The following is a 24,775-nucleotide window of genomic DNA, read 5'->3' as shown; positions in this document are numbered from 1 at the left end:
AGCCTGGAGCAGAGGAGGCGGGGGTTGCCATGGACACCCTCAGAGGCCTTGAGGTGGGAGAACATGGCGAGGGCATTGGGGAAGTTGGGCGACATGGCCAGCATGTTGGTGGGCGTGTGCACATCTGGGGGGCAACGACGCAAGGCAGGGGGGTTAGAGAAGCTTCCTTCTGCCCCCTCCCAGTGTGGCCAAATGCCCACCTGAACTGCCCCTTCCTGATGCAGGTGGGACTCTCTTGCTGGATGTAGAAGCCAAAATTGGGGAAGGGGAGAACACAACAGCAGGAAGTGGGAGGCTGGAGGAAAAGAAGGCAACTTTTGCAAGGGCAGCGGAAAGAAGCCAAGCCAAAGTCCAGTCCGGAGGAGGAGAGGAAGTGACTGAGAAACAACCCTGCAGATGGGGGGAGGCGAAGGGGGGGCCAAAGGGAAGGAAGGCTGCCCAGTTAAGGCACTGAAAGGCCAGCAACCCCCTGCCGCTCTCACCCTTCAAAAGGGCCATTGTCTGGTTTTGTGCCGGCGTAATGCAGAATGTAAGAGCCCCGTGGTGCAGAGTGGTAAAGCTGCAGTATTGCAGTCAAACTCTCTACTCATGTCCTGAGTTCAATCCCAGCAGAAGCTGGGTTCAGGTCGCGGGCTTGAGGTTGACTCAGCCTTCCATCCTTCCAAGATCGGTAAAATGAGTCCCCAGCTTGCTGGGGGGAAAGTGTAGAGGACTGGGGAAGGCAATGGCAAACCACCCCATAAAAAAAAAGTCTTCCGTGAAAAGATGAAATCAACGTCACCCCAGAGTTGGAAACGACTGGTGCTTGCACAGGGGGAGACCTTGACCTTTAATGGAGGACAAAAGCCCTGGGAGGAGGGAGGGGGTTCGTAGCCCAGACGGTGGAGATTCTTCCCTCGCTCAAAGCCCCTTTGGAGAGAGAGACAAAAGACCCGACCGCCAATGGGCAGTGCCGTGGGAGGGAGTGGAGAGCCTGCTGCCCCGCCAAGAGGCCTCCTCCAGCCTCAGGGAAAGGGGTGCGGAGGGCAGCTGGGCTCTCCCTCTGTCTTGCACATGATGCTCTCTGCAGGAGCACTTCATTCCCCACAATCCTCCATTTTGTGTGCAAGGGAGAGGGCTGGTGTGGCTGCAATGATGTCCCAAGGCAGCCTGTGGAAAGCCCCTGGGTGGGTAGCCGGCCATATAAGACAAAAGAGACCACGCAGCCCTGATGAGGGCGGGCAGGAGAGGTGGCAGCAGAGGGATGCAGAGTTCCCCTGATGGAGTTTCCTTGGGGCAGAGACTTTGGCCAGCATGGCGCCCATGAGAGGCTGCAGGGCCACAGTCAGCAAGGGAGCCGGAAGGGAGGTCTCCTCCCACGCTTGTTCCCCCCCACCCCCACTTGGCACTGGCTTTGTCCATTCCCACCATTCAGCCAGTGTGTGTGTGTGTGGGGGGAGTTGCAACAGAATGCTGGCACCCTCCAGCCATCCGCTCCCCACCCCCCCAGCTGAGGCGGCCCGGCTTTTGGAGTGGGCCTTAAGTGATGTTACTTGGTTCTGGCTTCAGGGCCGGTTACACCATGTAGGCGGTCACTTACAACAAGCAACAGGGTGGGACAGGGGGGCTCTGGAATGGGCAGAAATCTGAAAGCAGGAAGATCAGATCAATACAACTAGTTCAAGGATGCAGAAGTGACAAAGGAGAAGGATCCTGCTTCCTCTGGTCTACGCTGGAGTGCCGGCCTCTGTCTGCAACCATGTAAATGAGCTGTGAGTCACACATCCCAATTTGTTTCCTAAATCCTATGAAAGTGTGTATCCACAGGGGAGGGGAGGGGAGGGGAGACGACCAAAGCCCACTGCCACAGTCGCTGCCTTCCCCAAGCCCAGTATGCCAGCATGCTTTTATCCACGTATCATTGGGAGGCCCCCCCCCAACCCTCTGCAAGACCTGAAATCTTCCAGCCTTCTGTCTTTTCAAATGTTGTAATATCCAGCCTGATGAAGAGTCACAAAATGTTTTGTGCCATTTTGGTTGATCAGAATAAATACAATTTTGTTCCTGTTGTATGATTTGGAGACAGGCATGCCTGTGATGAGTAGAGAGCCTTCTTACACTCAGCAACCTTTTGGGCTTGTTACAGGTCTTGTACCCAAGAGAAAATATTACTAAAAACACAGGGCTCCTCTGTGGCACACAGTACCTTTGATCAGCTTTAGCTGATACTATAGAGATGGCTGTTTCTTGGAAAGCACAATTTAGCCAGGGCACTCCACACTCTGATTGCATCCAAATTGGACGGTGGCAATACACTCCCAGCAGGGCTGCTCAGGTTGCCAATCCCCAGTTGGGGGCAGGGGATCTGGAGGCCCTCCCCCCACCTCAAGGCTGAATGTCTACTGGGCACTCCATTATAACCTGTGGCAGGGGTGACCAAACTTGCTTCATACAAGAGCCACATAGAATAAACATCACATGTTTGAGGGCTGCAAGACATGAATGTCAGATGTTTGAGAGCCACAAGGGAAGGAGGGAGGCAAATAGATGGGGGAGGTGGGAGAGGTGGAAAGGAAGCAACTCTAAATGCATTTTACAAGCCACTCTCTGGCTTGTCTTTGAGAATAGATTTAAAGAGAGAACGACCTTCTGCAAGCCAGCTGACAGGGCAGTGGGGGCTTCAAGAGCCACACGATATGTGTGAAAAAGCCACATCGGACTCCCGAGCCACAGTTTGGCCACCCTTGACCTATGGAGACCAGTCCCCATAGGGTATAATAGAGAATCTATCTGGGGCTCTGGAGGGTGGCTGTTTTTTGAGGCAGAGGAACCAGACTTTCAGCATAGCATTTGGTGCTTCTCCTCAAACCCACTCCCCACCCCAAATTTCAAAGAGACTGGCCCAGGGAGTCCAGTTCTACGATCCCCAAAGAAGATGCCCTATTTCCAATGGAGGGAAGGCATTTAAAAGAAATGCAGTCCCTTTAAATGTGACGGGCAGAACTCTTTCGGAGTGCAATCCTGGTTGCCACAACCGTGCTCCTGGCTCCACCCCAAAAGTCCCCAGCTATTTCCTGGGTCGGACCTGGCAAGCCAAAGGGCTGCACGCCCTTGAAGTCTGCAAACCGCCCCCCCACCTTGGGACCAAGTGCAGCGGCAGCCCCTTGCCAAGGAAGCGGGCTAGTGATGCAGCCCCCCCCCCCCCCGTTTTGGCCTTCTTCCTTTTGCGCGGCGCCCCCTTTCCCGAGAGTTCAGCCTCGCCGGCCTCCGCTCCTCCCGCCAGCCCCCGCCCTCGCCACGGCCTCCCTCTCGCTCGCCCCGCCCCCTGCCTTGTTTTCGACCGCCGAGCGCAAGGCATTCTGGGGGCTGTAGTTCCGGGGCCGGGGCGCTGCCGTAAGCGGCGCCGGGCGGCGGCACTCGGTTTCCCGTGGTGCCCCGCGCGGCAGCGGCCTGACCCAGCGACGGAGCCTGCCCGACGCCCGCCTCGGTAACCCCCCGGATCCTTCGCCGCGATGGGCTCCCTGCTCAGCCGCCGCATCGCCGGCGTGGAGGACATCGACATCCAGGCCAACTCGGCCTACCGCTACCCGCCCAAGTCCGGTGAGCCCCTCTCCCGCTCCCCCGCCCCTCCCGCCGGGAGATGCTCAGCGCCCTTCCCTCCAGTGCGGCGCAGCAGGAGGGTCACGGTCGCCATCTCCAGCTCGGGAAATTCCTGGAGATTTGGGGGAGGAGCCTGCGGGGGACCTCGGTGGGGGCGCTGCCCTAGAGACCCCCCTGAAGCTGCCGCGTCCTCCCGGCCGGCCGATCTCTGTCGTCTGCAGGCAGTTCCAGGAGACCTCCAGGCCCCACCTGGAGCTTGGCAACCCTAGCTCCGGTGGCAAGGCGTTCCGTTAGCAATCCCTCCAGGGGGGCTGGATCCTGGAGATCAGCTGCAGTCGCAGGAGAACTCCAGGCCCGTCGTTGGCAACCAATCCCTTTCTTTGTATCTCTTCCCTGGGAACTGGGCGAAGGAAGCTCTGGCTCTTTCCTTCCTTCCCCAGGAGCCTCAGCCAATAGAAGGAAGAGAGACTTGGCTCAGTAGCTCTGCTGTGCGGTTGAGAGAGCCTGGCAAAGCAAGCTCTGCCTCCCCCCCCCTCCCACCCTAAGGGAGGAGGCTCAGCCAATGGAGAAAATAGAGGTTTTGCTCCTGTGCAATTGAGCATGCCTTGCAACGCAAGCTGTGATGCAGAAAGAAGCAAGAGAGAAGGAGAAGGGAGTAGATGACAGTTGCTCAGGGGCCAGTTGCCCCGGGGGGGGGGGGGGCTGAGTTGGCTCGGGGGCCGCATGTTTGACACCCTGCTCTAGAGATCAATTGGAGATGTTGGGAAGGCTCCAGGACACACCTGGAGGTTGGCAATCATCCAATAAGGCTGTGGGCATGCAGAAGACGAGGAGGGCTAGTCTCTTTTTGGGGAATGCAGGAACCAGACCCCCTCAATCGGTTTGTCAGCTCCAGGTAGGGCAAATCGTGGAGGGTCAGGGCTGGATCCTGGCAGAGGAAAAGTTTGAGGAGGGGGGAATTCCCTGGGGGATGGTGCCATAGAAGGACCCTCCAAAGCAGCCGCTTTCTCCAGGGGGCGGGAAGGGATCTCTGGAAGTGAGCTGTAGTTCTGGAAGATCTCCAGGCCTCAACTGTAGGTTGGCAACATCATGGGGGCAGTGGCATCCTCGAAAACCGGTTGGCTGTGTGGACATACAAACGTCTTCTCTGTCCTGTGGCTTGGTGGGGGCAGCTGCTACCCTTTGTGCCTGGTGGGCTCCCCTCTTGTGCAGGGATTGCGTCTGCCTGCTCTGGGCTGCTTCACACCCCCCCCCCCGGCCCCTCTGGGTTGCTCTTTGCCCTCCCCCCCTGGCTGGCGTCAGGAGTCCTGTGGGAGGGGTGTGGTGTTGATATCTCACCTCTCTCCCCAGCGGGGTCTCAAAGTGGCCCACATTGGTCTCCTCTCCTTCAGTTGCATCCTTACAACTACCCTGTGAGGTGGGCCTGACGAAGAGTGGTGTGGGACGGGCCTCAGATCACCCAGCACGCTTCTAGGACCCAAGCAGGGGCTCGAACCTGGGTCTTTCTGGGGTCACTGGGGTAGGGGTGGCCAAACTGTGACTCAGAAGCCTCATGTAGCTCTCAAAGGCCCCCCTCCCATCCCATTGGCCAGCTTGAAGAAGGTATTTCTCTCTTTAAATCACTTCTCCAAGCCAGCCGACAGCTTGGAGAATGCATTTAAAAGTTAAAGTTGCTTTCTTTCCACCTCCCTCTTTCCTCCTGCTCCTTTCTTCCTTCCTGCCTGCGGCTCTCAAGCATCCGATGTTTAGCTCTTGTGGCTCTCAAACATCTGATGCTTATTCTGTGGTTTTTACATTAAGCAAGTTTGGCCCCCCCTGCCCTGGGGTTAGGGCCAGGACAGCTCAGCTCGCTGTTTTGCCCAGCCTCTTCAAGACCTCGGGGGTGGGTTCAGCTCTCTAGCCTGGCTCTTTGGGACTGGCTTTGCACCTCACCCCCACCCCAGGAGCTGCTCTGGGGCTGCCTCCTTTCTCACAGAGGAAACTTCTTGTGCAAGGAGATGCTGAAGAAACGGCTCCTGGGGTTGCTGGAGTGTGTCCTGTATTCTGGCCCCCAGCTCTGAACGCACCAGTGGCTTCCTCTCCCAGTGCCATGCAAAGAGATGCAGACCTTGACACACTGGGAGTGCCAGCCCAAGTGGCCCCAGGCGATCTCTCTGCCAAAGCCAGGGGTTGGGGAGGGGGTTAAACATAAGAACAGAAGAGAAGCCCTGTTGGATCAGGCCAGTGGCCCATCCAGTCCAACACTCTGTGTCACAGAAGAACATAAGAGAAGCCCTGTTGGATCAGGCCAATGGCCCATCCAGTCCAACACTCTGTGTCACAGAAGAACATAAGAGAAGCCCTGTTGGATCAGGCCAATGGCCCATCCAGTCCAACACTCTGTGTCACAGAAGAACATAAGAGAAGCCATGTTGGATCAGGCCAATGGCCCATCCAGTCCAACACTCTGTGTCACAGAAGAACATAACAAAAGCCCTGTTGGATAAGGCCAGTGGCCCCTCCATTCCAACACTCTGTGTCACATAAGAACATAAGAGAAGCCATGTTGGATCAGGCCAGTGGCCCCTCCATTCCAACACTCTGTGTCACATAAGAACAGAAGAGAAGCCCTGTTGGATCAGGCCAATGGCCCATCCAGTCCAACACTCTGTGTCACAGAAGAACATAAGAGAAGCCCTGTTGGATCAGGCCAGTGGCCCCTCCAGTCCAACACTCTGTGTCACATAAGAACATAAGAGAAGCCATGTTGGATCAGGCCAATGGCCCATCCAGTCCAACACTCTGTGTCACAGAAGAACATAAGAGAAGCCCTGTTGGATCAGGCCAATGGCCCATCCAGTCCAACACTCTGTGTCACAGAAGAACATAAGAGAAGCCATGTTGGATCAGGCCAATGGCCCATCCAGTCCAACACTCTGTGTCACAGAAGAACATAAGAGAAGCCCTGTTGGATCAGGCCAATGGCCCATCCAGTCCAACACTCTGTGTCACAGAAGAACATAAGAGAAGCCATGTTGGATCAGGCCAATGGCCCATCCAGTCCAACACTCTGTGTCACAGAAGAACATAACAAAAGCCCTGTTGGATAAGGCCAGTGGCCCCTCCATTCCAACACTCTGTGTCACATAAGAACATAAGAGAAGCCATGTTGGATCAGGCCAGTGGCCCCTCCATTCCAACACTCTGTGTCACATAAGAACAGAAGAGAAGCCCTGTTGGATCAGGCCAATGGCCCATCCAGTCCAACACTCTGTGTCACAGAAGAACATAAGAGAAGCCCTGTTGGATCAGGCCAGTGGCCCCTCCAGTCCAACACTCTGTGTCACATAAGAACATAAGAGAAGCCATGTTGGATCAGGCCAATGGCCCATCCAGTCCAACACTCTGTGTCACAGAAGAACATAAGAGAAGCCCTGTTGGATCAGGCCAGTGGCCCCTCCAGTCCAACACTCTGTGTCACATAAGAACAGAAGAGAAGCCCTGTTGGATCAGGCCAGTGGCCCATCCAGTCCAACACTCTGTGTCACATAAGAACAGAAGAGAAGCCCTGTTGGATCAGGCCAGTGGCCCATCCAGTCCAACACTCTGTGTCACAGAAGAACATAAGAGAAGCCCTGTTGGATCAGGCCAGTGGCCCATCCAGTCCAACACTCTGTGTCACATAAGAACAGAAGAGAAGCCCTGTTGGATCAGGCCAGTGGCCCATCCAGTCCAACACTCTGTGTCACAGAAGAACATAAGAGAAGCCCTGTTGGATCAGGCCAATGGCCCATCCAGTCCAACACTCTGTGTCACATAAGAACAGAAGAGAAGCCCTGTTGGATCAGGCCAGTGGCCCATCCAGTCCAACACTCTGTGTCACATAAGAACAGAAGAGAAGCCCTGTTGGATCAGGCCAGTGGCCCATCCAGTCCAACACTCTGTGTCACAGAAGAACATAAGAGAAGCCCTGTTGGATCAGGCCAGTGGCCCATCCAGTCCAACACTCTGTGTCACATAAGAACAGAAGAGAAGCCCTGTTGGATCAGGCCAGTGGCCCATCCAGTCCAACACTCTGTGTCACAGAAGAACATAAGAGAAGCCCTGTTGGATCAGGCCAGTGGCCCATCCAGTCCAACACTCTGTGTCACATAAGAACAGAAGAGAAGCCCTGTTGGATCAGGCCAATGGCCCATCCAGTCCAACACTCTGTGTCACATAAGAACAGAAGAGAAGCCCTGTTGGATCAGGCCAGTGGCCCATCCAGTCCAACACTCTGTGTCACAGAAGAACATAAGAGAAGCCCTGTTGGATCAGGCCAGTGGCCCATCCAGTCCAACACTCTGTGTCACATAAGAACAGAAGAGAAGCCCTGTTGGATCAGGCCAATGGCCCATCCAGTCCAACACTCTGTGTCACAGAAGAACATAAGAGAAGCCCTGTTGGATCAGGCCAATGGCCCATCCAGTCCAACACTCTGTGTCACAGAAGAACATAAGAGAAGCCCTGTTGGATCAGGCCAATGGCCCATCCAGTCCAACACTCTGTGTCACATAAGAACAGAAGAGAAGCCCTGTTGGATCAGGCCAGTGGCCCATCCAGTCCAACACTCTGTGTCACATAAGAACATAAGAGAAGCCCTGTTGGATCAGGCCAGTGGCCCATCCAGTCCAACACTCTGTGTCACATAAGAACAGAAGAGAAGCCCTGTTGGATCAGGCCAGTGGCCCATCCAGTCCAACACTCTGTGTCACAGAAGAACATAAGAGAAGCCCTGTTGGATCAGGCCAGTGGCCCATCCAGTCCAACACTCTGTGTCACATAAGAACAGAAGAGAAGCCCTGTTGGATCAGGCCAATGGCCCATCCAGTCCAACACTCTGTGTCACATAAGAACAGAAGAGAAGCCCTGTTGGATCAGGCCAGTGGCCCATCCAGTCCAACACTCTGTGTCACAGAAGAACATAAGAGAAGCCCTGTTGGATCAGGCCAGTGGCCCATCCAGTCCAACACTCTGTGTCACATAAGAACAGAAGAGAAGCCCTGTTGGATCAGGCCAATGGCCCATCCAGTCCAACACTCTGTGTCACAGAAGAACATAAGAGAAGCCCTGTTGGATCAGGCCAATGGCCCATCCAGTCCAACACTCTGTGTCACATAAGAACAGAAGAGAAGCCCTGTTGGATCAGGCCAGTGGCCCCTCCAGTCCAACACTCTGTGTCACATAAGAACAGAAGAGAAGCCCTGTTGGATCAGGCCAATGGCCCATCCAGTCCAACACTCTGTGTCACATAAGAACAGAAGAGAAGCCCTGTTGGATCAGGCCAGTGGCCCATCCAGTCCAACACTCTGTGTCACAGAAGAACATAAGAGAAGCCCTGTTGGATCAGGCCAGTGGCCCATCCAGTCCAACACTCTGTGTCACATAAGAACAGAAGAGAAGCCCTGTTGGATCAGGCCAATGGCCCATCCAGTCCAACACTCTGTGTCACAGAAGAACATAAGAGAAGCCCTGTTGGATCAGGCCAATGGCCCATCCAGTCCAACACTCTGTGTCACATAAGAACATAAGAGAAGCCATGTTGGATCAGGCCAATGGCCCATCCAGTCCAACACTCTGTGTCACATAAGAACAGAAGAGAAGCCCTGTTGGATCAGGCCAATGGCCCATCCAGTCCAACACTCTGTGTCACACAGTGGCAAAAAATTTTATACATACACACACACTGTGGCTAATAGCCACTGATGGACCTCTGCTCCATATTTTTATCTAAACCCCTCTTGAAGGTGGCTATGCTTGTAGCCGCCACCACCTCCTGTGGCAGTGGATTCCACATGTAATCACCCTTTGGGTGAAGAAGGACTTCCTTTTATCCGTTTTAACCTGTCTGCTCAGCAATTTCATCAAATGCCCACGAGTTCTTGTATTGTGAGAAAGGGAGAAAAGTACTTCTTTCTCTACTTTCTCCATTCCATGCATTATCTTGTAAACCTCTATCATGTCACCCCGCAGTCGACGTTTCTCCAAGCTAAAGAGTCCCAAGCTTCTGTCCTGCTGTAGAGGTGCAGTTGGGTTCTGCTGTCCTGCTGTAGAGGTGCAGTTGGGGAATTTTAAGCGGCTTGTTTTCACCCCCTTTCTTCAGGGAACTATTTTGCCAGCCATTTCTTCATGGGAGGAGAGAAGTTTGACACGCCACATCCGGAGGGGTACCTCTTTGGGGAGAACATGGACCTGAACTTCTTGGGCAACCGACCAGTCCAAGTGAGTCTTCCTCACCTAGAAAGTGGGGGGGTGAGGCGGGGAGGGGTTCATTGGCGCCAGAAGGAACGGAGGTGGGCTGGGGGCAGGCAGCAGTCTCTCTCGAGGTCTCCTAGTTTGATTTCATCCTGTCGTACTTGGATAGCTTCAGGTGGGCGGCTGTGTTGGCCTGAAGCAACAGGGTGAAGTGCCTTTGAAGACGAATGAAGTTTAAATCTGGGTAGAAGCTTTCAGCTGTAGCAGGCACACGTCTGCAGATGCCACTCAAAACATTATACCCAGAATAAAACTTGTTGGTCTTAAAGGTTCCACTTCGTTCCATCTCACTTTGAGGGTTGCTTTTTAAAAAAATGAACCCTTCCGGTTGCATTTGTAATGAGGATCTATATATTACAGGAAAGAAGGTACAAATATAGAGCATTTTCTGTAATCCCAATAAATGTTTAGAAAGCGCTCCTCACAATGACAACTGGAACTTCAAGATCGTGGGCTTCTCTTTCTGTGCATGTCCTGCTTTTCGTTTGTTTCTCCCTTGCATGCCCCTGGCCAAGTTCCCTCTCAGGCGTGTGGGAAGAGCCTCATCTTAGGCATTGCCAGCTGGGCTGCCCATCTCCCTTGCTGTGTCTTTGGCTCCAAGGGCTTCTGGTCTTCTGTTCCAGTTTCCCTATGTGACCCCTGCGCCTCACGAACCAGTGAAGACGCTGCGGAGCTTGGTGAATATCCGCAAAGACTCCGTTCGCCTGGTCAGGTACTGAAGACGCCCAGTGCTGGCTGTTCTCGGGCCCTCGGAGGTTGTGAGCCTCCGGGCATGGAGCAGTCAGGGTTCTGTGACGGTCAAGAGGTCTCTGGCATTGTGGTGCGGGTCTATAGCTGCATCACGGGGGGAGGGGGTGGAGGGAATAGCACTTCTTCGTAGTAGAAAGGGGCAGGTCTCTGCCCTGAGGTGTTTACAGCCAAGGCCTTGACCCAGGAGGGTGTGGAGAAACGGCTGAGGTCCTGGGTGCAACGTTATCGGATACATTCACAGACATTTCTGGGGATGTCTGGTGGAACAGCTAGGTTTTCAGAGACCCACAAGATTTTGGCGGGATGAGCTTTTGAGAGGCAAAGCTCCTTTCTCAGAGAGCTCAGATTCTCAAAAGCTCAGACCCTAAAAACCTCTTAAGCTCTTACTGGACTTCTTCAAGGATTGCGAATAGCAGTCCTGAATTTAAAAAGTAACGTATGACATTAAAGACATCAAGGTACAGTACGGTTTAAATGGGACAGGAGGATTGCATCACGGTTTTTTTGTCCCAAGTGGTCAGTCAGTGGCCGATGAAGCCTCTTTCTTTGGAACTGGGGAGAGGAAGGCCCAGCCAGGGCAACAGAGAACAGGAGGCCGGCCCCAGGCCAGGGAGAGCCTGTCGACCAGAGGAGCTGGGGGTGGGGGTCGTGGGCAGGGGTCGCTTGGGAGGTGAGAGCAGGAAGAGACCCAGGAGGCTTGGACAGGGCGCCAGGGCCTTGCGTGGTCAGAATGGTGGAGGAGGGGGAAGATTTTGCCAGCAGGAGGCTGGCTAGAGGGGGAGGAGAAGGAGGTCATGGTGTGGGGTGCAAGAGAGCCACCCCTGCGCTGACTTCAGCTTTGCCTGCGGTAGGTACAAGGAGGATGCGGACAGCCCCACGGAGGAGAGCGGGAAGCAGAGGGCCTCCTACAGCCTGGAGTTCACCTTCGACGCTGATGCCCGGGTGGCCATCACCATCTACTGCCAAGCAACGGAGGAGTTTGTGAGCGGCATGGCCGTGTAAGGCTCAGGAGGAAGGGGGTGGGGGGGCTCTCTCAGGGAGCCTGCGGGCACCTTTGGGATGCTGGCACAGGGTGGTGGGCACAGCCGCAGGAGGTGGAGGTGGAGCCAGCCGCAGAGTGCCCGGGCGCAAGGTTAGGCATCAGGGGCCAGGAAAGGGCCAGAGTCCAGAAACACCTTCAAGGCTGCAGGGGAGGAGCTGTTGGGGGGGGGGGGGTCACAGATGCCAAGAGGGGGGGTCTGCTTCATCTCAAGGAGTGAGCAGTGGCCCCAAATGCGCCTCCCCCGCCACAAATTTCTTAGTCTTTAAGGTGCTTTTTTCTAGAGTTTTAAAGTTAAGGAAGGGGAAAAAACCTAGATAAGGGGAAAGTCCAGCCATGGGAGTTTTTACTCTTCCTGGGTTTGTTTGTTGTATTATGGGATTGAAACGAAAACTGGATGAACTCCAGACCTTATTCTTGGGAAACGGAGGCCGCTCTGGTAGTTTGGAACCCGACGTGGAAGGAACGAGCCACCTTGGCACGTGGCCTGCCTCTGCCGTGTCTCTGGGGGGGGTGTCGCTTCCTTGCATGGGGTCTGTCCTCCGTCTTCCACGACCGGCGATGGCTCGGGTGGGAGGCCTGTTGGGATTCTGGCTTAAAGCAGACGAGCAGTCAACCCAGCGAGCAGTTCAGGGGTGGAACTCAGGGGGGGTGGAGACTGTGAACAGGGTGGGGGTGGATGAGACAGATTCCTGCAGGAGAGCTCCATCAGAGGCTACCAGCCAGGGTAACTTAAAGGAATCTCCATGTTGAGAGGCAGGCAGCCTTTGAATCCCAGGCAGCAACATCAGAGAAAGGCCTCAGCACCTGTTCTGTCTTTTGGCCCTCCAGAGAGGTGGGTTGACCACTGTGTGAGATGGGATGCCGGGCCAGATGGACCCTCACTGGTCTCATCATAGAGTTGGAGGGATCTCCAGGGTCATCTAGTCCAACCCCCTGCACAATGCAGAAAATTCACAAATGCCTCCCCTCCATGAACTCAGTGACCCCTGCTCCAAGCCCAGAAGATGGCAAAAAAAGGAGGGGGATCTTCTGGATCCCTGGAAAAACTGGTTCTTCTGATGTTCTTCTCAGGGGAAGGCCTCGGCCTCTCTGCCCTGTTGTTGGCCCTCCAGAGGAACTGGTTGGCCTCTGTGTGAGACAGGAGGCTGGACTAGATGGACCCTCACTGGTCTGACCCAGCAGGGCTCTTCTGGTGTTCTTCTCAGGGGAAGGCCTCAGCCTCTCTGCCCCGTTGTTGGCCCTTCAGAGGAACTGATTGGCCACTGTGTGAGACAAGAGGCTGGACTATATGGACCCTCACTGGTCTGGTCCAGCAGGGCTCTTCTGGTGTTCCTCTCAAGGGAAGGCCTCGGCCTCTCTGGCCTGTTGTTATCCCTCCAGAGGAACTAGTTGGGACTAGATGGACCCTCAGTGGTCTGATCCAGCAGGGCTTTTCTGATGTTCTTCTCAGGGAAAGGTCTCAGCCTCTCTGCCCTGTTGTTGGCCCTCCAGAGGAACCGGTTGGGACTAGATGGACCCTCAGTGGTCTGACCCAGCAGGGCTCCTCTGATGTTCTTCTCAGGGGAAGGCCTCGGCCTCTCTGCCCTGTTGTTGGCCCTCCAGAGGAACTGGCTGGCCACTGTGTGAGACAGGAGGCTGGACTAGATGGGCTATCCCTGGTCAGACCAATCAGTGCTCTTCTGATGTTCTACAGCAGGGGTCCTCAAACTTTTTAAATAGGGGGCCAGCTCACTGTCCCTCAGACTGTTGGAGGGCTGGACTGTTGTGGTGGCTGCCGTTACTGTACAAGGCGGCAGGCCGTCAGTTCTCCGTCTTCTGCATCTCTCTCCCTTCCCCACACCACACACCCCGGCCTGGGAACTCACCTCACCTCGGTATCGCCTCACACTCTGTCTCTGCCGCCTCAGCCCAGTGCCGGAAGTGTGCATTGCTAACGCGAGTTTAGGTCGAATGTCACTTCCGGTCTGATTTTGCCATAACCCGGTGGGCCGCTTAAATGTCCTCAGCGGGCCGCATCTGGCCCGCGGGCTGTAGTTTGAGGACCCCTGTTCTACAGCCTGGGATGTGAGCAGGTGGCTGCAGGAGGTGGCTGTGCCCATGTGGGCTGGCATTTCCCTGGGCTTTGACTCACGCTTGGCTAATGAGAGGTGATGGCTGGTCCCTGGCTGTGGCTTTGCCCTTCTTGAGCCTCTTTCTGCCTCCCTCCAGCTACAGCACCAAGAACCCCTCCCTGCAGTCGGAGACGGTTCACTACAAGCGTGGGGTCAGCCAGCAGTTCTCCCTGCCGTCCTTCAAGATCGACTTCTCCGACTGGAAGGAGGACGAGGTAACTCTCTGGCCTCTCCTGGCTCCGATGGTGCTCCTTGGCTGGCTGGCGACTTTTCCTCAAAGCAGGGGGGTGCAGCTTCCTCTTGGGAGTGCCGGAGGACAGTGTTGCCCCACAGGGAAGGGCCATCACTGGGCAGCCCTTTGGGTCCAGCCTCCCTGCCAGAAGCGGGGCTGCCCCTTTGCCTGACCTCCCCCTGCCTCCTCTTCCCTTCCCCTCCAGCTGAACTTCGACCTGGACCGGGGCATCTTCCCTGTGGTCATCCAGGCCGTGGTGGATGAAGGTGATGGTGAGCTGGGAGGGGTATTGGTGGGGGAGCTGCAGGGGTGGAGAGGAGGTGGAGCTGGGCTCAGAGGCCGCCCGTTCTAGCGAGAGAGGCTTTGTGGGAAGTGTCTTGATGCTCTGGCCTGCTGGGGAAGCCCCAGGGCTTGCTGGACCTCGCAAAGAGGAGGCTCGGGGAAGGGAGCATTGCCGAGGGGGCCCAGTTGTCCTACTCGGCTTGCAGAGGAAAGGCCCCGGGCAGCAAAGTGAGCATGTGCAAAGGATGGAGTGAGGAAGCCTGCCGGGGAGAGTCTTTGCATCCCACGATCCTTTGCAGCGCTGCAGAAGGGGCTTCAGTCCCCCTGTGAATGATCCTGCATGCAGGGTTGCATCAGAGGGGAATCCCAGGGTCCTTTCCAGTCCCTTGTGATGAAACAGCATTTGGTTGGGAGAGAGCAGAAGCACTGAGACGGCTGCTTGTGACGTGGCGTAGTAAAGAGCATGCCGCGGCCTGGATCCTGCCCAGCCATCGTCTCCCTTCTCCCTCTCCTGCCCTGGAGCTGTCTGCCAGGGCCTCCTGGGCTCTGGTCCAGGGCAGGCGGTCAGCGGGGGGTGGGGTCCTTCCGGCTCCGCCTTGGCGATGGGGGTGGGGGAGGTTGTGGCCTTCTGAGCCCCCAGGCACCCTTCTCCTGGGCTTGTGGTTTTTCTTCCAGTGGTGGTGGAAGTGACTGGCCACGCCCACATCCTCCTGGCTGCCTTTGAGAAGGTAAGAGGGACCCCCCCTGTGGCACCCTTGGGGGGCTTGCCTGGGGAGAGCGGAAGCACTCCTCTCGAGGGGAGGGGGGGCAAGCGCTGGCCTCGTTCCCGTGACGGCTGGGTCTGCATTGGGCCCTTGCACAGAGTGGGGGGCAGAGCTCTGAAGGGGTGAGGGTCTCGCAGCCGGCCTCTGGGAATCCTCAGTGACCCTCTCAGTCCGTCCCTGTTGCTGCAGCCCCTGCCCCACTTCCCACCCCCCACCCGCCTTTCTTCAACAACAACCCCGGGGTGACGTCGTTGATCCTGCAACATAGTTAGTCGGCCTGGGAGGGCAGTGCCCCTGGACGGTTGACCTGAAAATCAGCATGGGGGGAGGGGGCAGGTGGCTTCCTTAAGGCCCCACCCAGTGTTTTGCGGAGCCGTGCTGATCTTCTCTCTGATCTCTCCCTCCCCCCAGCACGTCGATGGCAGTTTCTCTGTGAAGCCCTTGAAGCAGAAGCAGATTGTAAGTCCTTCTCCTGAGCTGACTGAAACTTCTTAGCCGCTTTGCTTTCCTGACAGAACTCAAGGGGGGGGGGGGGTTACGGTATTAATAAAACGCATGCAACAGATGCAGGTGGGGGCAGCAGCTGGAGGGGGGTGGTGGTCTGAGCCCAGTCAGGCACCTGGAAGAGCAACACAGTTTCGTTCTGAGCAGAGAGATTACATTAAACCACACAATTGATGATCCCCCTTTCGGGCTTGCTTCCCTTGGGTGGGCTCCAGGCTCAGCTGACCTCTCGGGGGTCTCTCCAGAGAGGCCCCCCCCCCCCGGGGTTTCGTGGGGTTGAGAGGATCTCACTGGGAACATCTGTGTTGGCTTCCCCAGGGATCTGGCAGGACGCTAAGCAAGAAGCCAGCGAGGTTTGTCCTGAGGGGTGGCAAGAGGAGGGTCTGCAGAGAGGGGGGCAGGAAGGCTTTGTCCTGGGAGGTCTTCGGTCCAGCTGCAGCCCCCCTGCTTGCTCCGCCCCTGGCTGGTTGGTGCTTGCCTCTTCCTTGAAACGGAAGCTGGTGCCACTGGGGGAGGGTGAGAGTGAGAGGTGTGGCTGAAGGGGGGCAGCGTCAGCTTGCTCGGGAGGTGCCAAATGAGGTGGGGGGCCGTCTACGAACTGCCCTCCTCCTGGCTTTTCGGGTAGGATGGGAAAGGCAGCCGAGAGGTGGCCGGGTTTCTGCCTTCGCCTCCCTCTCCCAGCTCTCCCTGCTTGAGATGCATCCCTTGGGCTGATCTGCCCGGGTGAAGGTGGAGCTCACTTCCCTTTCTGCCCCTCCCCCCCCCCCCCCCCCGTTTCCCAGGTGGACCGGGTCAGCTACCTGCTCCAGGAGATCTACGGCATCGAGAACAAGAATAACCAGGAAACGAAGGTGAGGGGGGCCTCCAGCAGCCCATGGGGGGGAGGGTGGTGAGGAGGAAGCTGCCAAGGGACTCTGCGTGTGTGTGTGTGTGTGAGCCAGTGTGTGAGCTAGTTTGGCTTAGTGGTTAAGTGTGCGGACTCTTATCTGGGACTCTTATCAGGTTTGATTCCCCGCTCCTCCACTTGCACCTGCTTGGAATGGCCTTGGGTCAGCTGTAGCTCTTGCAGAGTTGTCCTTGAAAGGGCAGCTTCTGGGAGAGCTCTCTCAGCTGCACCCGCCTCACAGGGTGTCTGTTGTGGGGGAGGAAGGGAAAGAAGATTGTAGGTCGCTCTGAGACTATCCTTGAAAGGGCAGCTGCTATGAGAGCCCTCTCAGCTCCACCCACCTCACAGGGTGTCTGTTGTGAGGGGAGAAGACAAAGGAGATTGTGAGCCGCTCTGAGTCTCTGATATAAATCTGCAGTTCTTCTTCTTCTTCTTCTCCATCCCTGATTTGGATTGAAGAGCCTTTGCAGCTGCCGAAAGCTTGGGCGGAGTCTGCTGGCTTCCCCCCACCCTGCCCTGCCCTGCCCTGCCAAGCGGAGGAGGCCCCCAGAGGAGGCCGGCTGTTGTTCCGGTCCAGGGGGTGGGGGTCCCCATGGCCACGAAGCCGACACTCGGTCTCCCGGCCTGCCCTCCAGGGGGGTTGTGAGGAAGAGCTGGGGAGGGGAGAGTGACGGTGTGGCAGCAGGAGCGTTAGATCGCTGGATGGAGAATGTGGGCAGAAGCAGGGGAGTGTCTGAGGCGGTGGGGGGAGAGCCGGCAGCTTGGGCAGGAGTGGGGTGCCTCTCGCAGAGCGGTCCCAGAGAAGAAGTCCCCTCCTGCTTGCAGCCCTGCGACGACGAGAACAGCGACAACAGCAACGAGTGCGTGGTGTGCCTCTCCGACCTGCGGGACACCCTCATCTTGCCTTGCAGGCACCTCTGCCTCTGCAACTCCTGCGCCGACACCCTGCGCTACCAGGCCAACAACTGCCCCATCTGCCGCCTTCGTGAGTGCTCTCTCCTCTGCATCAGCCTCCTGGGGGGAAGGAGCAGCCGGGGAGGCTGCCAGGCTGGGAGAGGGGCTCCTGGCTAGAAGCCAGCACTGGAGTCTTTCCCAGCCAGCTTGGTTGTTCGAGGGCCCCGAGGTTCACACAGGCTCCTCAGCTGTTGAAGGTGGCAGACGGGAGGGCCCGGGCGGGTCTTCTCACCACGCTGAAGCTCACGGGGTGTCGCTGGCTTTCCCTCCCTTGCAGCCTTCCGAGCCCTGCTGCAGATCCGGGCGGTGAGGAAGAAGCCGGGGGCCCTCTCCCCCATCTCCTTCAGCCCCGTCTTGGCACAGACCCTGGACCACGACGAGCACTCGGTGAGGAGCTGCTCCGGGGCAGGGGGGGGGAGCCCAGCAGCCGCTGGTGCAGTCCCTCCCAGCCACCTTCAGCTGAAAGGGTCTTTGTCGGGGCTTCCTGGGTGAGAGCAGCTGGGACTGAGCTAGAGGGGCCGCAGGGGCAGTGGGCCGGTCGAGGGGTGGCAAGTCCCAGTGGCTGGGGAGCCCCCCGTTGGCCTCCTCCCTGCAGCCTGGGGCAGGCAAGCCCCTTCGTCACAGAAAGAGAAATTGTTGACCCACTAGGGACGACATCTGGAGCAGAGGCCCGCCAGTGGCTATTGGCCACAATGTCTTGTTGGAACGCTCTGCCTGGGGCAGGGATGCTCTGGCTTCTTGGTGCTGGGGGGGGGGCACAGTGGGAGGGCTTCTGGTGTCCTGGCCCCCTGGTGGCACCTCGGTTTTTTGGCCACTGTGTGACACAGAGTGTTGGACTGGATGGCCATTGGCCTGATACAACATGGCTTCTCTGTCTGGTGTAGTGGTTAAGTTCGTGGATTCTTATCTGGGAGAACCGGGTTTGATTCCCCACTCCTCCTCTTGCAGCTGCTGGAATGGCCTTGGGTCAGCCAGAGCTCTCTTATCTGGGAGAACCGGGTTTGATTCCCCACTCCTCCTCTTCCAGCTGCTGGAATGGCCTTGGGTCAGCCATAGCTTTGGCAGAGGTTGTCCTTGAAGGGGCAGCTGCTGTGAGTCCTCTCAGGCCCCACCCACCTCACAGGGTGCTTGTTGTTGGGGAGGAAGATAAAGGAAATTGTGAGCCGCTCTGAGACTCTGAGTGGAGGGTGGAATATAAATCCAATGTCGTCTTCTTCTTATGTCTGGGGCAGTGATGCTCTGTATTCTTGGTGCTTGGGGGGGCACAGTGGGAGAGCTTCTAGTGTCCTGGCCCCACTGATGGACCTCCTGATGGCGCCTGGGTTTTTTGGCCACTGTATGACACAGAGTGTTGGACTGGAGGGGCCATTGGCCTGATCCAACATGGCTTCTCTCATGTTCTTAAGTCTGGGGCAGTGATGCTCTGTCTTCTTGGTGCTTGGGGGGCACAGTGGGAGGACTTCTAGTGTCTTGGCCCCATTGATGAACCTCCTGATGGCACCTGGGTTTTTTGGCCACTGTGTGACACAGAGTGTTGGGCTGGAGGGGCCATTGGCCTGATCCAACATGGCTTCTCTGATGTTCTTATGTGACACAGAGTGTTGGACTGGATGGGCCACTGGCCTGATCCAACATGGCTTCTCTGATGTTCTTATGTGACACAGAGTGTTGGACTGGATGGGCCACTGGCCTGATCCAACATGGCTTCTCTTATGTTCTTATGTGACACAGAGTGTTGGACTGGATGGGCCATTGGCCTGATCCAACATGGCTTCTCTTATGTTCTTATGTCTGGGGCAGTGATGCTCTGTCTTCTTGGTGTTTGGGGGGGGGGCACAGTGGGAGGGTTTCTAGTGTCCTGGCCCCACTGGTGGACCTCCTGATGGCACCTGGGTTTTTGGCCACTGTGTGACACAGAGTGTTGGGCTGGAGGGGCCATTGGCCTGATCCAACATGGCTTCTCTGATGTTCTTAACTGTGGCAAAGGAAGAGGTTCTGATAATGGCGGAGCAAAAAGGGGGAGGGCTGCACATCTGATGAGGGAGGAGTAGCCTGCGAGGCCTCCAGCTTTGTCAGCTGGGCCCCCCGGGCAGGAGTTCCTCAGAGCGCCACTGAAGCCTCCGCAAGCACGTTTTTGTCGGTGTGGTGGGGTGGGGGAGGATGGCATCGGGCCAGACAAAAAACGAGCCCTGCAGAGGTGGAACCCCTCCCTCCCTCCTCTCAGTGTTCGGACAACATCCCTCCGGCTACGAGCCCATCTCCCTGCTGGAAGCCCTGAACGGCCTGCGCTCCGTCTCCCCCCTCCCTCCCGTCGGCTCCCCTCTACGACGAGATCACCTACACGGGGGTCCTGGACGGGCTTCCCCCACCTGGGAGGCCCCTCGTGGGGCTTGACCGGGCCCTGGAGAGCAGCCATCAGAAGAGCAAGCGCAGCAAGTCGCCCGACAGGTGAGCCAGGCAGAGCAGGGGGAAGGACGGGGAGGAGCCCTCTGCCCTGGTGCAGCCTTTTCCTCCATGCAGCTGCCCGTGGCTTTTCGCCCCTTGCTGGGCAGCAGCTCCTGCAGGGCTGTGCTTGGGGGTGGGCTGGGGGGGCTGGCCTCTCTCAGACGAGGCCTGGAGTTGGGGGCTGCACAGGAAGGGAAGGTCTTGCTGCGTGTGCAGAATCCCAGGGCTATCGGACTGGGCTCCTGCAGTGTTGAGCACGAGAAGCATAGAAGAGTTGGAAGGGAGCTCCAGGGTCATCTAGCCCACCCCCTGCGCAACGCAGGGACTTCACAGATACTTCCCCCCCCCCGCATCCCTAGTGATTCCTGCTTTATGCCCAGAAGATGGCAAAAAAAAGAAAGCAAGAGACCCTCCAAGACGAAGTGGAGGAGTCCTGGCTCCTCTCCCCCCCCCACAGAGCCCCTCTCCCCACCTCCCCACAGAGCCCCTCTCCCTTGCCCTCACAGTAGCGGCCCAGCGTCCAGCTTCTCCCGTCCTCTGCAGCACTCTCCGGTCGCCGTCTTCCCCGATCCACGAAGAAGATGAGGAGAAGCTCTCGGAGGATTCAGAGCTGCAGCCACTGCCCCCCGGGGGGACAGAACTCGTCCTGCAGGAGAGCCGCCTGCCAGAGGTGAGTCTCGCTTGCCCGGCTGGGCCCCCTGGCCTCAGGGCCCAGACCAGCTGCCGTTGCCCACAGCGGCTCTGCCAGATGCCCTCTAAGAGGGGAGGGGCTGCCCTGGGTGGATGAAGCCAAGAGCTCCGCTCTCCCTGCAGGGCCCGTGTGCAGCTGGGAGGGAGGCCTCTGGCGTGATGGGGGGAGGGGAGCCATCCTTGCCACTGGGGCGGCGTTCTTCCCCCACACTGCCCCAGGAGGTTGAGCAGGGCCTCTGTGTCATGCCAGCTCCCATGACGGAAAGTCATGGAGGTGCCGCAAGGGCCTTTTGCTCCTTGGAAGTGGGCAGTAAAAACTTGCCCCTACTTCCCCCCAGCCCTCCTTTTGCCATCTGACTTGTGGGGAGACGCTCTTCCGCTTTGCCAGGATGCTGTTTCCACCCCCTGCTTCTGGGAGGCAGAGATTGCCCCCCCCCCCCCCGGTCTGGCCACCACACCCCCTGTGCTCCTTCTTTTAAAGCAGGGCTGGGGAACCTTTTTTCTGCCAAGGGCCATTTGGATATCTATAACATCATTTGAGGGCCACCCAAAATCAGCTTAAAAATTAGCCTATATTTGGTCAAAGATTTAATTGACTCACCCCTAATGTGATGGCTCTCTTTGGTGAGGCATCGGGGGGGGGGGGAGTGAAATATCGAGTGATCTACCTCTGTGGGGTTCCCTCCACAAACAGAACGGGCATCGACAGGGAAGAATTTTGGGGCAGGAGCATTTCAAAAGGAACGTGAAGCAAACAGGAGGCTGAGGAACTCAGTCAAACCCACAAGCTGGCAGGATTGCTGAACCCCCAGGACACAAAACTTGCTTCAGGGACAGAGCTGAGGGTGACAATGTACCGCTGGACAGACAGAGTCCTGCCATCTAGCAGTAATATAAAGCCAAATTAGAGAAAAGTGGATTTTTAAAGAAAAACCAGGGAATATTTGGGGACAGAAGTATGGAGTTGTTTGAAAAATATGCAAAGCAATACATCAGAGGGGTGGGGGGGGCTATTTTTAAATTGGTAAAGCTCCTTTCTACAACTGAATTCTATTTAATGTACAGCTTGCAGCATCACAAATCATGTGGCGATTTGATTGGCGGTGGCCATTAACAAAAGTTTCTGGATTGATCCTGTGCATTGCAAATACAGATCTGGAGAGGAGAGATGACTTCTTCGTGCTGCTGCCTTTCAGCTGCACGTGCCACAGCGTTTCCTCCCTTCTCCCAGCTCTGTGCACGCCAGTCCCCCTCTCTTCCCCACCCACTTCTCCTGGCTTTTCCCCTTCCCCTCCTGGCTCTCTTTCTCCTCCCAGCACTTCCTGGCTGGAGGCACAGCTGCAGCCACAGAGCCCAGGTGGGAAGGGAGATGGAAACGTCATTCAAGCCTGCCTCCTCCCTCCCCCACCTTGTGATGGAAAGCCATTTGAAGGGCCCCCTGATCGGCGGGACCTTTCAGCTGCACACGGAGACTGGGGGCTCTCTTTTGGCTTCTTGTCCACTCCCCTCACACACACACTCTTCCCTCAGGCCGGCTACCTTCCCACTGCTCTCCCCTTCCTCAGTGGCTGCGCCCAGCTGTGGTGAGGACCTTTCCTTTGGTCCGCGAGCTGCCTCCATCACCCCCCCCCCACTCCATGGGCACCCATTTGAGGGGCCCCGGGGGTCAAGCGGGGGTTGATTAAATGTGGGCCTGGCTGCTTCCCCTTCCTCACTTCTCCAGCCCTCGCTGCCTCCCCTCCCCCAGCTCTGTCAGCCTCCCCTTGTCTGGCCCTGGCCCCGCCCTCCCTCCCTCCCATCCCCCATGGAAGTGAAATCGCCTCAGTCTCGCCAAGCCAGCCCGTGCCATTCTTGACTCCTGTTGCTGGTTACCAGCGTGCCTCAGGCTGAGAAAAGAGGAGGAAAGTGGCCTCGGCAATAGCAGGCAGGGGGCATGCACGTGCTCCTCATTTGTTGCCTGCTCTGCTCTTCTTGGCGTGCGAGAAAGGAAAGGAAAGGAAAGGGTGGGGCCAGGCCAGGTAGTGTGCTCGGGACCTGCGCAGAGCTTCTTGGCGAGCGCGAAAGGATCAGGGTGCGGCCAGACCTGCGCGGAGCCCAGTGGTGCGTGCAAAAGGATCAGCAAGGAAGCCCTGCACAGGCATATGGAGAGTGCGTTTGGGTGTGTGTGTGCCTGGCCTGTCCAAGGGGCCTCGTGGGCCGTAAACGGTGGTTCCCCACCCCTGTTTTAAAGGGTTGCAGCTGAAACATGGGGCAGCCAACACATTGTCTTGGGGGGCTGAGCTGGCCCCTCCCTCCGCTGCTACCAGAACCACACATTGGGGAAAGGGGGGTGTTAAGGTGGTCTTTAGGGGACTTCCCCTCAAGCCACGCCTGAAGCCCCTTTTTGCCAGCCTGGGGTCAGTCAGCCAAGGCGGAGGGAGGCACAGGGAGAGAGTCCTGGGGAGAATGGACTTCCTCCTCGTTGGAAGAGGACTGAGCAAACCAAGAGGCCCCCCTAGCCAAGCTTTCTAGAAAGCTTCCTGCAGTAGAAGGCCGTTCATCTCTCCTCTGTGTGCCAAATCTGATGTCGGCATCTACACACACAGCTGCCTTATTAGTATTAAAATAAGTCCATACTATGCCATGAAACGTATTTCGTTTCTGTTTGCCTCCGTGCTGGAAAGGCTGAGAGGGTTCAGCAGCTGTCTCAAGGGAAGCAGGGGGCCTTCTGCACGCGGCAGGCACACTTTTCGCCCGATCCTCCTCCTCCCTGGATCCAACACCTTTGCCCTGACACCTGGGCCTTTCTCCAAAGCACAAGGCTCTGCCAGGAGTTGCCTGAAATCCTAACTGACTGGGCGGCTGGTGGAGAATCTTCACTGCCAGCAGGGCGAGCTAAAAGGAAGGGGGGCCATCTCTGCCTGCCTGGCATTGCGTCCCCCTCCCTTGGAGGCCTGGCCGAGTCTCCCTCACCACGGAGCTTGCTGGCTCCTGCTGGGCTGGGAAGGAGGGCTGCTTCCGCTCGCTTCCTGCTCTCCCACCTGCTTCATCTATCTTCGGATCGGCTCCATCCCAGCCAGGGTCTCCCTGGGAGGCTGGTAAGGCCCCCTCCTGTTGGCCTGGCCGGGAGCGGCTTCTGCCTCCTCCTCGCACTGGCTGCCTGGCTCCTGCTTCCAAAAGAGTCCGGGGCTTGGCTGCTGGGTTCCCCCCACACAGAGCCCCGAGGCCCAGAAGTCTTTCCCAGGCAGTGCTGTGCTCGCCAGAGCCCCCTGAGCGATCGCACAGACTCCAGCAGAGGAGCAGGAGGGGCATTCCTCTGCCAGCCGGGCGGAGTTTTGTGACTGGTCTCCCTTTTCTGTTTCCAAGAGCCTGGCAGCGGAAGCGGCAGAGGAGGCGGCCTCGCCCCAGCAAGGTGAGAGCCGGGCATGCCCCGTGTGGGGGGCTGGGTGTGTTTGTGTGTGTCTGTGACGGGTGACCCTTCTGGGCTAGGTGGGCAGTGGCCGGAGCAAGGGCAGAACATGCGGGTGGAGCGTTGGGAATGGGCCAGATAGGGCAGGAGCAGAGGAAGAGCCTTTGGGGAGGCCCGGCACAGCCAGGCCAGGCCAGTTCTGGGGGCCGGAACGGAAGCTCGGCCTGTGGGTGAGCAAGGGCCTGGCGGCAGGGGTCCGGGGGTTGCCAGCCAGCCAGCCCCCCAAGTGTCAGGAGGACCCCAAGCCTTCCCTCCGGCTGGTCTCTCCTCGCAGGTGGTGCGCTTCCCTCGGGCGAGGACATCCTGCAGGAGAGCCCCAGGGCCTGCGAGGCCAGTGCCCTTCCCAAGCTGCTGGAGACGGAGTTGCCGGCTGACGGCTTCCTGCCAGGTAACAGCCCCAGGGAGGGAGGGGGGGGCATCACAATGCACAATCGAATGGCAAGGGGGTGTGGCTGCTGCGATCACAGGATTTTTGTGATACAGGATTGCATCAGTTGTGAGACTGTTCGGTTCTGTGAATGCGATACTTTAAGAACCATTTGGGTTTTTATGAACTGTAAAATACAGTAGCTACCGATCACAACGATGGCTCGTGATTGGGGGTTGAGTGTGGGATCCCCCAACACTGGCCCTCCCTGGTTGTGCTGGGGACATCTGGGCTCCCCTCCCTCCCCCTCCCGCCCCCCCCCCCCCCCCCGCTCGTCCTGTCTGCCCTGCTGCATCTAGCCGGGAACAGAAGAGATGGGAAAAGCAGTAGAGGAAATGTGTGTGTGTCTGGGGGGGGGGGCGGTGTTCTTCTCAGCCTGGTGCAGTGG

At 57.4% G+C, this 24,775-nt stretch overlaps 1 protein-coding gene across 1 annotated transcript; it reads left to right on the top strand.

Moving 5' to 3' along the window:
- Positions 1–3,416: 3,416 nt before the first annotated feature.
- MGRN1 (mahogunin ring finger 1) lies at positions 3,417–24,556 on the top strand. The gene is given in 18 exon segments (XM_060260656.1): positions 3,417–3,579; positions 9,701–9,819; positions 10,476–10,564; positions 11,454–11,600; positions 13,853–13,970; positions 14,193–14,259; positions 14,945–14,997; positions 15,445–15,492; positions 16,320–16,388; positions 17,249–17,408; positions 17,655–17,764; positions 19,602–19,620; positions 19,623–19,675; positions 19,677–19,825; positions 20,366–20,492; positions 23,858–23,903; positions 24,235–24,348; positions 24,528–24,556. Coding segments are annotated over 18 exon segments (1,605 nt in total). The 5' UTR covers positions 3,417–3,491.
- Positions 24,557–24,775: the final 219 nt, after the last annotated feature.

The sequence above is a fragment of the Heteronotia binoei genome, chromosome 20, assembly GCF_032191835.1.
Source record: "Heteronotia binoei isolate CCM8104 ecotype False Entrance Well chromosome 20, APGP_CSIRO_Hbin_v1, whole genome shotgun sequence".
NCBI lineage: Eukaryota > Metazoa > Chordata > Lepidosauria > Squamata > Gekkonidae > Heteronotia > Heteronotia binoei.
The sequence above is the reverse complement of the archived record's forward strand: the minus strand, read 5'-3'. Positions and strand labels throughout refer to the sequence as shown.